Source organism: Schistocerca americana, chromosome 5, assembly GCF_021461395.2.
Source record: "Schistocerca americana isolate TAMUIC-IGC-003095 chromosome 5, iqSchAmer2.1, whole genome shotgun sequence".
Taxonomy (NCBI): domain Eukaryota; kingdom Metazoa; phylum Arthropoda; class Insecta; order Orthoptera; family Acrididae; genus Schistocerca; species Schistocerca americana.
Genome location: NC_060123.1, coordinates 566,773,095 through 566,785,939, shown reverse-complemented (window position 1 = coordinate 566,785,939; position 12,845 = coordinate 566,773,095). Strand labels below are relative to the sequence as shown.

At 41.8% G+C, this 12,845-nt stretch overlaps 1 protein-coding gene across 1 annotated transcript in view; it reads right to left on the bottom strand.

Annotated features, from left to right (window-relative positions):
* The window catches only part of LOC124615960 (cysteine protease ATG4B), an 82,948-nt gene that overhangs the window by 57,198 nt on the left and 12,905 nt on the right, over nt 1-12,845 (bottom strand). The window contains exon 3 of the mRNA XM_047144163.1: nt 3,580-3,744. Within this exon, the coding sequence (XP_047000119.1) occupies nt 3,580-3,744 (165 nt within the window). The remainder of the gene's footprint in view (nt 1-3,579; nt 3,745-12,845) is intronic.

Below are 12,845 nucleotides of genomic sequence, written 5' to 3'. Positions count from 1 at the left end.
GCAAAGATTGATGACTTGCTTTAAATGTTGAGAAAGGTAAAACTGTGCACTTCACAAAACAACTGACATAGTATACCATGACTATAATATCAATGTATCACAGTAGGAATCGGTCAACTCATGCAAATATCTGGGTGTAACACTTTTTAGGGATAAGAAATGGAATGATCGGATAGGCTCAGTGATAGGTAAAGCAGCTGGTGAACTTCAGTTTATTAGTAGGATACTGGGGAAATGCAATTAGTACAGAAAGGAGATTGCTTACAAATAACCTGTGTGACCCTTTCTACAATACTGATCAAGTGTACCAAACAGGATTAACAGGGGATACTGGACATATACAGAGAAGGGCAGCACAAATTGTCACAGGTTGGTTTGACCCATGCAAGAGATCCTTGAAGATAGATGTAAACTGTCCTGAGAAAGCCTACTTACAAAGCTTCAGAACCAGTTTTAGATGCTGACTAGGAATACACTGCAATGAGCTATGTCTCGCTCACATAGGGATCGTGAGGGAAAGATTAAAATACAGCAAGCATCTAGTGGCATTTAAACACTCATTCTTCCTGTACTCCATACATGAACAGAACAGGAAGAAACCTTAATAATTGGTAAAATGGGACATACCGTATGCCATGCACTTCACAGTGGTTTGCAAAATATAGAAGTAGATGTATGCCTCAGCTGAGCAAAAGCAATCAGGAGCAAGCAAATGGCCCCCACACGTGCAGAACAAGGTACAAACCCAGTACAATACATGACTACCTGCTGGAAGCCAACCCCAACTTGCACCTGCAAGCGGGAAAACTGATGGGTGGCCTCGGGCACCCATACCCTATGGTGCAGGATTATAACAGCCTTCATTAAACTTTTCTCAAAATCTTAAAAGAACAAATGTAATAGACGTATTTTTCTGCTGTATTGTTCTGTTCTGGATATTCCTGGCCTACTCTGTGCAGCCCCCAAGGATCAAATTGCGTTACATAACTTGTAGGAACATGAAACGTATTGACCTTGACGCTCTAACAGCCGATTGCTCAGAAATCTCATGGCATCAAATAATCAGAAAACCCACAATCGACGGCAAAATTAATGAACTTGGTGATAAACTCACTGCCCTCTATGACAAACATGCACCTGTGTGCACAATCCATGTAAGAAAATCTCCTGCTCCATGGCTGACAGCTGAATTACGTCAAATGATGACTAATAGGGATGCTGCCCACAGGCGTTTCAAGGCAGATCCGAAACCCGAGCGTTTCGAAGAATATAGAAAGCTATGGAACAGAGTGAAACAATGCATTCGCAATGCTAAAATCAGGCACGCTCGCTCCCTTGTATGCAGTGATGTGACGCCCACGACTCTATGGAAGAATCTCCGTAGCTTGGGGGTCGGAAAGGCAAAATCGGAAACTACTTTTCATGTGTCAGCTAACGAATTAAATGAATTCTTCTCTGCACCTCTGAATACCAGCACAGCTGATAATTACCGTCCACAAGAATCCCCAAACAGGATAACTAACAACGATACCTTCCATCTAAAACATGTAACAACAAATACGGCAAGAAAAGCAATAATGAGAATCTCTTCTGATGCAATAGGCAACGACAGTATCGGTATAACCATGATTAAGAATGTTGCCGATATCTTAGTACCTGTCTTAACTGACATATTTAATTTTTCCCTTGTGAACGGAATATATCCCACTGCATGGAAAAGAAGCCTAATTCGACCCATCCCTAAGATCGAAAACCAGCAACTGCCTAGTGATTACCGACCAATTAGCATACTGCCTGCTGTTTCCAAAGCACCTGAATATATTGTTCATGACCAAATCACTGAACACTTGCATGAATTCAGCCTATATGACAAATTTCAATCCGGTTTCCGTAAACATCACAGCACAAACACTGCTCTAATTAAAGTAACTGATGACCTGAAATATGCCATCGACAATCGAAAGGCAACAATATTGACGCTACTGGACTTCAGCAAAGCTTTTGACACTGTTAACTTTGACATATTGCTCAGAAAAATGCAACAGCTTAATTTCTCTGATAGTGCAACGAGATGGTTTGAAAGCTACTTAAAAGACAGACAGCAATGTGTTGTCTGCGTAAATGAAAAATCTTCCTGGAAACATGTTTCCTCAGGAGTGCCACAAGGATCAGTCTTAGGACCACTTTTGTTTTCTTTATATGTCAACGATATTTCGTCGGTTCTGTCCTCCTGTAAATATCACTTCTATGCCGACGACCTCCAGCTCTACCTAAGCGTCAGACCTGAAGATGTAAACACTGCAATTGCTCAGATGAATGATGATCTGTCTTCAGTAGTGACGTGGGCGAAAAACCTGGGGCTTAAACTAAATGCAAAAAAAAATGCAAGTAATCTTAATAGCCCATCAGAAATTAATAAGTTCAGATCTCCGCGAACGGCTACCTCCTATTCTGCTCGACGGTACTCCAATACCATATCAGAAAACAGCGAAGAACTTGGGTGTAATTTTGGATGAGCATCTCAACTGGGCGGAGAATACAGTCGCAGTGTGCCGAAAGACGTCTGCTTGTCTCTATGCTCTCAAAAAGTTTCGGAACATATTTCCACAGGACTTGAAACGCCAGCTCGTGCAAGCACTCGTTCTACCGAACCTTCACTATTGTGATGTAATTCAACAAGGCATGAGTAGTGAAAACAAAAGACGGCTAGAGCTAACCATGAATGCCTGTGTGCGTTACACCTGCAACATTCGCCGATATGATCATGTTAGTGCTTCATACTCCGAGCTAGGGTGGCTGCGGCCGGACAAATTGCGTGACTACCACACTGTATGTCTACTCCAACGACTCCTCGTCGCGCAAGCACCCCAGTACCTTGCTTCAGAGATTAAAAACCTGTCATGCCATCATAATCGAAACACGAGGTCACTCTTATTTGGTATCCTAACTGTGCCCACTCACAAAACAAAAACTTTTGCAAACTCCTTCTCAGTTGCCGCTGTCCGCCTCTGGAACAAACTGCCCCTTACCTTGCGCAAAATTCGATCTCCTGCTGCTTTTAAGAAGAAGTTGAAGCATTTCCTACTATCATCCTCACAAAGTTCTCCACAAAATTAATGTACAAGGACAATCCCCTCATCTGTCAAATAGCAAAGCTAGCGTCTCCTATCTTGCTCCTGAGATGCCTTCCTCTTCATCTATCTCTATTAGCCACGCAATCTTCTTTTCCTTTATATTTCCTTAATTATGTTTCATCATGTCTCTATTCTTCTCCTCCCTTCACCATGAGTCTCCCTCATACTCCCTGCTGCCAGCACTCCTATCTAAAATCTGTCTCTTCAATAATGTCTAATTATAACAGTACTTGTGACCTAAGAATATAAACTCTGTATGTATGTATTTTTCCAGGTGTACCTTTCAAATTGTTTATTTCACTTTTTGTACTAGATGTAGTTTAACATGCCTACTAAAACACATGAATGTAAAATAAGTAGAATGCCTGGTTAGATGTAAGAGAGGGCCTGATGGCCCTAATCTTGCCAGGTTAAATAAATCAATAAATAAATACTAATATCTTACCTAAGTGTAACATAACTAACGCCTGAGCTAGAACCATCTGGCCACATCGCAACATGCAGCCCCATCCTTTGTCTGTTGTCAGTCCAGTGTCTCCAATTGGAATGAAACTTCTTCTATATGTGAACCACAGTCTTGTTTGTATATCCTTTCTTATGACTCTTAGGTCTGAAACAAAATTTAGATTTCCATCAATGCGACAGCATGAAAAATGAAAGTACAATCATATCTATTACTTACAGATATGCAGCATTTTACAAAATATGTGCATCATTTAATGAATAAACATATATACTAATAACACACACAGAACATATACCAAAAGGGGACATGGTGAAAATGGTCTAAAAGATGGAACATGAAGTTTCATGGAATTATAGGAACCCCTATTTGAAATGTATGGTATTTATTAAAAGGAGACTCTATGACAGATAATAAAGTACACTGGACTAAGACTTGCACCCAGATCCTTGTTGTCAGTACACAATATTCTTCTCAACTGAGCTATCAAGGCACGGCTCGAGAAATGCCTTCACAGCTTCAATTCCCATAGTATCTCTCTTCTACTATCCTATCTTCACATAATTTTTATGTAGTTTTAATCTGTTGGGATGTTACACAATAGCTGACAGTCCACTGTAAGAGGTAGGTTTATCTCTGAACAACTTCTAGGCTATGGCTGTGCCATTTGTATGCAAACTGCAAGTACAGCAAGGTACAGTGGGTGGACAAAAATATGAAAACACCATAAAAACAACACATAACCATACCTAATGTGGTGTAGGAAAGCTGTTGGCTTCCAGTCATCTCAGAATGGATAAACACAGGTCCTATATGGTTCTCAGGAGCATTTTAAAACAGAGGCCCTGTCATCTTGGAATTGTTCCAAGATGACAGCGTTACCATTAAGGAACAAACACTGTAACATGGATGGACCTGACAGGTCAAAATAGTTACATAATCCTTGGCAGTATGCAACCTTGCACAGTGACCATGGGGTCAATAAAATACCATTATATGACTACCCAAACCATCTCTGAACCCCCATCATATTTCACTCTTGGGATGTAAACTCAACCAGAAGCTGGAAACAGTGTGAAAGGAGACTCATCTGACCAAAAAATAATCTTCAATTGCTCCATAGTCCGGGTTTCTGGCTTCAGCACATTTGCATCACTGATGAGTGGTTTTGTAATTCCAGCTTGCTCTGCGATTCCCTGCTTGTGGAGCTCCCTTTGTGTTGTTTCGGTGCTGAAAGGTTTGTGAATGTGATATTAAGTCCTGCTGTAACTACTCCAGCTGTCATGCTCTTATTTTTTTGTCATAATCTTTTTCAATGACCATCTGCCATGATCATTCAGCAAACACTTTTGGCTGAGCACACACTTTTAGCTACAATGTGACTTAGCTGTTGATGTTTTGTGTGTGGTATAAACCTTCCGATATGTTGCTTCTTGAAATAGCAAAAATTTCAGCTACATTGGTAACGAAAGCATCCACCATACGATCACCAACAATTTGCCAATGCTCAAATACCCTGAGCTCTAACATAAATGCATTCTCAACTACACAGAACACTGTTCTGCCCATGAATGACACTTGCAATGCTGTTCAAGGATAAATACAACAGTGCCACATTCAGGCTTGGCTAGCATCTGCATTTGTGTTCACACACGCATTTCTTATGGTGTTTCCATGTTTTTGTCCATCCCCTGTATGTAGGAAGGCCTCTGTGACGTTTGTCTTCGTAGAAGTGAAGCCACAGACACAACGGGGGACAGTGTGAGGATCTAAACTGGTCTAGATAGTGAAATATCTAAAGATGATTTCATTGACAGTCTTAACCTTAATTTCTTTAAGTACATAGATTTCTAGGCTATGTGCACACAGTATAATACAGTAGTTCTAAAGCACAAGCAATGACACGATATAATGCTTGTGGTCTGGTATTGCGCATAAAAACTTAGGATCAAGTGTCAAGCAATTGTGAGGAAGTTGGCCAAATACTATCTGCTAATGGAGAAATAGTTATGTTGCAATCTGCATTGCTTTGCTACATGTAAAATGAGGTGGACAAGCAGCACTGAATGTGCAACATGTAGCTTGCTTTTTTTTGTACAGTTTGTGTATGTGGCACCATAAAGGTGTCTTGTATGTCTGGATGCATAGGGATACAAATTATTAAGCTAGATGCTGTGGTGGCTACCATATAGTTAAGAGTTTTTTATCTGGTTCTGCTGTAGACTGAAATGGTGTTGCTCTGTACGTATGAGACATTTTATTGGTCACACTATTTCAAATTAATCCCTTGCTGGTCAGCTTGTTTAACTACACTCCTGGAAATGGAAAAAAGAACACATTGACACCGGTGTGTCAGACCCACCATACTTGCTCCGGACACTGCGAGAGGGCTGTACAAGCAATGATCACACGCACGGCACAGCGGACACACCAGGAACCGCGGTGTTGGCCGTCGAATGGCGCTAGCTGCGCAGCATTTGTGCACCGCCGCCGTCAGTGTCAGCCAGTTTGCCGTGGCATACGGAGCTCCATCGCAGTCTTTAACACAGGTAGCATGCCGCGACAGCGTGGACGTGAACCGTATGTGCAGTTGACGGACTTTGAGCGAGGGCGTATAGTGGGCATGTGGGAGGCCGGGTGGACGTACCGCCGAATTGCTCAACACGTGGGGCGTGAGGTCTCCACAGTACGTCGATGTTGTCGCCAGTGGTCGGCGGAAGGTGCACGTGCCCGTCGACCTGGGACCGGACCGCAGCGACGCACGAATGCACGCCAAGACCGTAGGATCCTACGCAGTGCCGTAGGGGACCGCACCGCCACTTCCCAGCAAATTAGGGACACTGTTGCTCCTGGGGTATCGGCGAGGACCATTCGCAACCGTCTCCATGAAGCTGGGCTACGGTCCCGCACACCGTTAGGCCGTCTTCCGCTCACGCCCCAACATCGTGCAGCCCGCCTCCAGTGGTGTGGCGACAGGCGTGAATGGAGGGACGAATGGAGACGTGTCGCCTTCAGCGATTAGAGTCGCTTCGGCCTTGGTGCCAATGATGGTCGTATGCGTGTTTGGCGCCGTGCAGGTGAGCGCCACAATCAGGACTGCATACGACCGAGGCACAAAGGGCCAACACCCGGCATCATGGTGTGGGGAGCGATCTCCTACACTGGCCGTACACCACTGGTGATCGTCGAGGGGACACTGAATAGTGCACGGTACATCCAAACCGTCATCGAACCCATCGTTCTACCATTCCTAGACCGGCAAGGGAACTTGCTGTTCCAACAGGACAATGCACGTCCGCATGTATCCCGTGCCACCCAACGTGCTCTAGAAGGTGTAAGTCAACTACCCTGGCCAGCAAGATCTCCGGATCTGTCCCCCATTGAGCATGTTTGGGACTGGATGAAGCGTCGTCTGACGCGGTCTGCACGTCCAGCACGAACGCTGGTCCAACTGAGGCGCCAGGTGGAAATGGCATGGCAAGCCGCTCCACAAGACTACATCCAGCATCTCTACGATCGTCTCCATGGGAGAATAGCAGCCTGCATTGCTGCGAAAGGTGGATATACACTGTACTAGTGCCGACATTGTGCATGCTCTGTTGCCTGTGTCTATGTGCCTGTGGTTCTGTCAGTGTGATCATGTGATGTATCTGACCCCAGGAATGTGTCAATAAAGTTTCCCCTTCCTGGGACAATGAATTCACGGTGTTCTTATTTCAATTTCCAGGAGTGTATCTTAGCCTCGTCAAATATCAGTTACAGACTGGACACTTGAAATGTGCAGCATGTAAGTAACAAATGGTATGAATACAATAGGTGCCGATTCTCTCCAATGAGGTGGAATAAAAGACAGCCTCTATGTAATGAGGGCTCTTAATGGATTTATCATTCATTGATTGGTGTGAATTTTGCAGAAAAGATCTGATGTTATGAAAAATTTTGTGTCACAGCTTGGCACACACTAAGCACGTCGCTGCTACAAACCAGTCAGCATGTGGAAGCCAAAATTGATATTAAGTGAATGGTTACAAACACTGTAAAGAGAAAACATTATGACACAAATAATGTGAGTTGAAATCAATGCCAATGAATAATGCCAAAATCATCTTAAGCAACACCACACACAATTACAGTCGCAAATCTAATTGCAGGTTCAGGAAAAGAAGTAATAGTTGTATTTGAGGATAAGCATACAGAAATTTTAATAACAAGGGATGAACAGTCAATCCCACTACCACACTACATATTTATTTCCTGTATTGGAACAACTACTATTTATTCCCATGTGACACATTTGCTGCAACCCTTGGAGTCACAGCAGCCAAAAGTGGAACAATCTGCCACACAGATAATATCACCAAAACTCTCCGAGTCTGTCTGCATATCGCTAAAGTGAAGAGATATTAGAAAAATCTGACTGAGCTTCATACTTGTTGAGCTACATGGCAAAAGTAAGAGAAATCCTGCAGTATAAAACTTTCAGTAAACAATTGGTACTGAATGGTCACAGTACTCACTAGAATGGGTTCAAATGGGAACTGTCCACATATGATGGTTAAAAAGGGATATGGGACTCATCAACACAACTAGTCTAAGCATGTTGATGCTGGGGCTTTCAACAAGTTATGGTGATATCTAATGGAATTTGGAGTGTCCTGCACATTTATAATGGTATACACTACATCAGTGCCATTACAAGTGAACAGTTGGCCAAGTCACACAAGAATGTTCACAGGGAAATACTCTACTGTATAAAGGTGCATTTACACTGCGATTTGTATCGGCACATGTATGAGATACATGTACATGCGACTTTGCGACATGTATTGTGACTTGTATGAGTTGACAAGTATCAACCTCATACATGTATGAGCATGCGTTTACACTGGTTAATTTGTATCACTGTGCGATGGCTTCCGACGACAATTTGGAAGATTTCACATTTTTATGTGCTGGTACACTTGCTCTTTTGGAAGATTATAGGAAGAAACGGCGGAGGAAGCGTAGATGGTGGCAATGGTGGCAGAGAGAGATTCTTTGCAAACACACTACTCACGGAGCTTACGCATGCTCGTTCAGGAATTAACACTAGAGGATGGCGCATATTTTAGAAATTACGTTAGGATGAGTATGGAGGATTTCCACAGTTTGTTATCTCTTGTGGCTCCTCTTGTGTCCAAAACCAACACAAATTTTCGGGAAGCAATTCCACCAGAGGATCAGCTGGCAGTAACACTCTGTTTTTTTGGCCACTGGGGATTCCATTCCAACGTTAATGTATCTGCATAGAATATCAAAAAGGGCCATATGCAACATTATTCATCATGTTTGTGAGGCCATTGTGCAAGTTTTATCAGAAGAAGTGAAGGTAAAAGTTTTATATATATCAGAGTATGTAATACATTATATCATTTTTTCATGCATCTGGCACGTATATCAATTTTTTGCTATTATTCCGGCAGCCTCGCGTGATAATGTTGACAACGGATGCTAATGCCGACAATCGTGTGTGAAATGTTGGCATTAGCAATCGCGCAACAATGCAAATGTTTTGACATGAAATCATCGTTTTATGAGGACAATTACTTTTAACGAGCGGACAAGGGTACATACAAGTGGCACATACATTTTGCAACATAAATTTCTCAAATTTTGCTGAAATGGGTTAGCTTTTAGTTCTTTGGAACGACTGACATGCTTCACTCAGTAATACATCATCACAATTTCTGAGGACACTTTCTGCACAGTAAAGATATCCAACAACATTAATTTGTATTTAGTTTTATTAAGTAGTACTTGACAGCACAGGACATGCGTATTTCAACATTTATACATGTTTTTAAAGAATCCATAAATTATGTTGCATTTGCATCTATTAGTTCATCGTTTGCCTTCTGCAAACATCTGTATATTCCATTCTCAAGTCTTGCCATAATTCTAGTATGGCCATTTTCCTAAAGAAATCTGAGCTTATTGGCGACAAAGTCACCCAAGTGGGTAAACTGATCCCTTTTTCTGCCTGCTAAATTGTCGCCAACTTTTCTTAAGGTCTGTAAAAGACCTTCTCTGTCTTCATCCAGGTCTCTCCTGGCTCTCTTCAGTGCACTTGATCTACCACTTCCACTCGGACTTGGAGTGGTACAGGGTGACACGGTTGCAGATCCACTTTCATGTGGCGGCACAGAGATGACTGGAGTGGTTTCCACTTCCACAATGTCTTGTGGGGGCATGGCAAATGTCACCTCCTCCATTTCTGTTACATCGAAAGGGAAACTAATGCTTCCTTCTCCTTCTCCTTCACCATCTCCATCTGTGGATGGACCTTTAAAATACGTAACACATTTCTAAGGCAAAGTGAGCTGTATGTTATACATACATTATAATCAAAGTATCTTAACGTATTGAGAATTTTTTGAGTGTCCATCCGTAAATTAAATTAAAAAAGTAACAATTTTCTTTCCAGCTTCCTGCTACTGAAGAGGAATGGCTGAAAATTGCCAAAGAATATGAAGAAAAATGGAATTTCCCCAGGTGTTTGGGAGCTATAGATGGGGGGCACATTGACATTGTGGCACCACCCAACAGTGGAACAGTTTATTTTAATTATAAAGAGCACTTCAGCATTGTTTTGCTAGCAATTGCTGATGCTAATTATAGAATAATTTACGCTGATGTTGGCACACAGGGGAGGATTTGAGATGGTGGTGTCCTTAAAGACACCACATTTTACAAAATGTTAGATACCAAAACTCTAAATATACCACCATCCTGGTAGGAGCAAGCCAGTTCCATATGTTTTCGTCGCTGATGAAGCCTTTGGCCTAGAGGAAAATATTTTGAAACCATTTCCAGGTCTGCATGAAAAAAATAGTTGGCAAAGTATTTTTACCTATAGAGCATGCAGAGCAAGAAGAGTAATAGAAAATGTATTTGGGATTATAAGTGCTGTTTACAGAGTGCTGAGGAAGCAAATGCTTCTCAGTCCGGAAAAGGCTACAGTGGTGGCACCAGCCTGTGCTTATTTACATAATTTTCTTCAAAACAGAAAATCTCAAAGGTATTGTCCAGCAGGAACATACAACAGAGAGGGAGATGATGGCAACGTAATACCTGGGTCCTGGAGGGACACCCCTACTGTGCTGGAGCCACTGCCCAGAACTGGCCGAAGAACTTCATTGCTGAATGACAACAGAAGAGAATATGCTGAATACTTCTGCAGCATTCAGGGCTCCATCCCATGGCAGTATGGAAAATAAGTTCCACATCATTGTTAAATGATGACATAAAGGAATATGCTCTATTCTTCTGCAGTATTCAGGACTTCATAGCAGTATGGAGAATCATGTTTTTCGGTGAAATTGTAAATAATTGTAAATATTCACATTATGTAAAGCATTAGCACGAAAAAATGTTGCCAAATATATGATTAATAAAATAATATAACAAATTTACTTACTGGTACTACTTGATGTGTGCTCCTATGAGAGAGTGGTTTGTAATTGTCTCTTATGAACTGTATACTTTCAAAAGCATACCATGTAGAGTGGTGCACATTGCTTTTAGCACTTCCAGTTCCTTTGCTGCTCTTCCTTTTCGCTAACTCGCGACTATATTGGTTTTTTAAATTATGCCACTTGTCCTCACATTCCTTCCTTGACACGTTAAATGCCTTAGCAATTTCCTCCCACTCGTTGTACCTTCTCTGAGTGTTCTTACAGTCTCCTAGTTTCACATCCCATATACAGGGATGCCTGCGCACTGCCTCTTTAAAATGCAGTGTATTTTGTTTTGACCAAGAAGTCATGGCAAATTTTAAAGTATTACATGCGGGCACAACACACAAATACCTACACAACAAATGACAATCGGCACCTCCAAAACTCAAACAGCGGCCAAAGAGCCTGGTACTACGCATGCACTAATCGTCAAAATAAGCGGCAGGTGACAAGATGACAGGAAATGATAGTACTGCGCATGTGCGAGTTCTTCAAATGTCGCTCATACATGTCGCGTATATGGCCAAAAAGCGATATACGAAATGTGTACGCGACATGTATGAGCTCGAGGGCCCGCATACAAGTTCGGTGAATTTTTGTATGAGGTGATGAATTCGACATGTCAAATTGACATGTCGCTCATACATGTATCCCAGTGTAAACGTACCTTAAAGCTGAAATTTGTGTTCAAAGAACTTCTACATCTGATGGGAATTCTCACATGTGCTGACAACCTATGCCACAATATTAGATAGGTGCATAGGGTCAAAGCATTTTTGTTTTGCATATTGGTATTCCAGTTGCATGGGTTTATTTATCAACTGTCATTTTTTGTTTGTAGTTCACTGTTGCTATTTGAGTTTATGTATTGTGATTTGGAGATAGTGAGTGGAGCTGTAGATGCTAGTAAATGGAGTGCCAATTTGAAAAATCAGAGCATTTCTGACAAATTCTTCTGTTCGAGTTCAAAGGGGCGAGAGCAGTAGGGGCAGCCAGAAACATTTGCGTCTTGTGCAGACATAATGTCACCGGACACAGCATGGCAAGAAAGTGGTTTTCTGGTTTTAAGGAGGATCATTTTGACATTAGTGACCCTCCACGTTCAAGACGACCTTCGGGGTTTGGTGAAGATCATATAATGCATTAACCCCACAATGATCAATGTCAGTGCATCAAGAACTAGCAAATGTGATGAAATGTGCTCATTCCATCATTGTGTACAGCATGCTTTCTGGATGAAAATGCACCCCGAATATGGCTCGAGGAGATCTTTGTCTTAAAACGAAGTGATTTCTACAGTTGTGGAATTGAAAAGTTACCCCAACATTGGCAGACTGTCGTAAATAGTGAAGGAGAATATATTATTAATGACTAATGTCTCTGTTATGTGTATCTGTAGTGTTTATTAAACTTACAGAAAAACGCTATGAACTTATGCATCAAACCAATATATTGCAGCTCAACACCTTGAAATTGAGGTAATCAAAGACAGAGTACAAGCTCGGCTTGGACAAAGGGGATGGAAGACAGAGAAGGAAGACAATTAAATGTGACCAGGGAATCTTTCTGGTATATGTTTTAATTGATTTAGGGTTACTACAAAACACCTACATTTGTATGGTCAGAGGGACTGGGAAGCTAGTTCCTCCCAAATACAAGTCCTGTGCACTAAATACTGTACCACCTCAATCAGTGACTGAAACAAAATTCCATGTTTATTACCAAACTTTTCAAATTCACCACTCATGACCC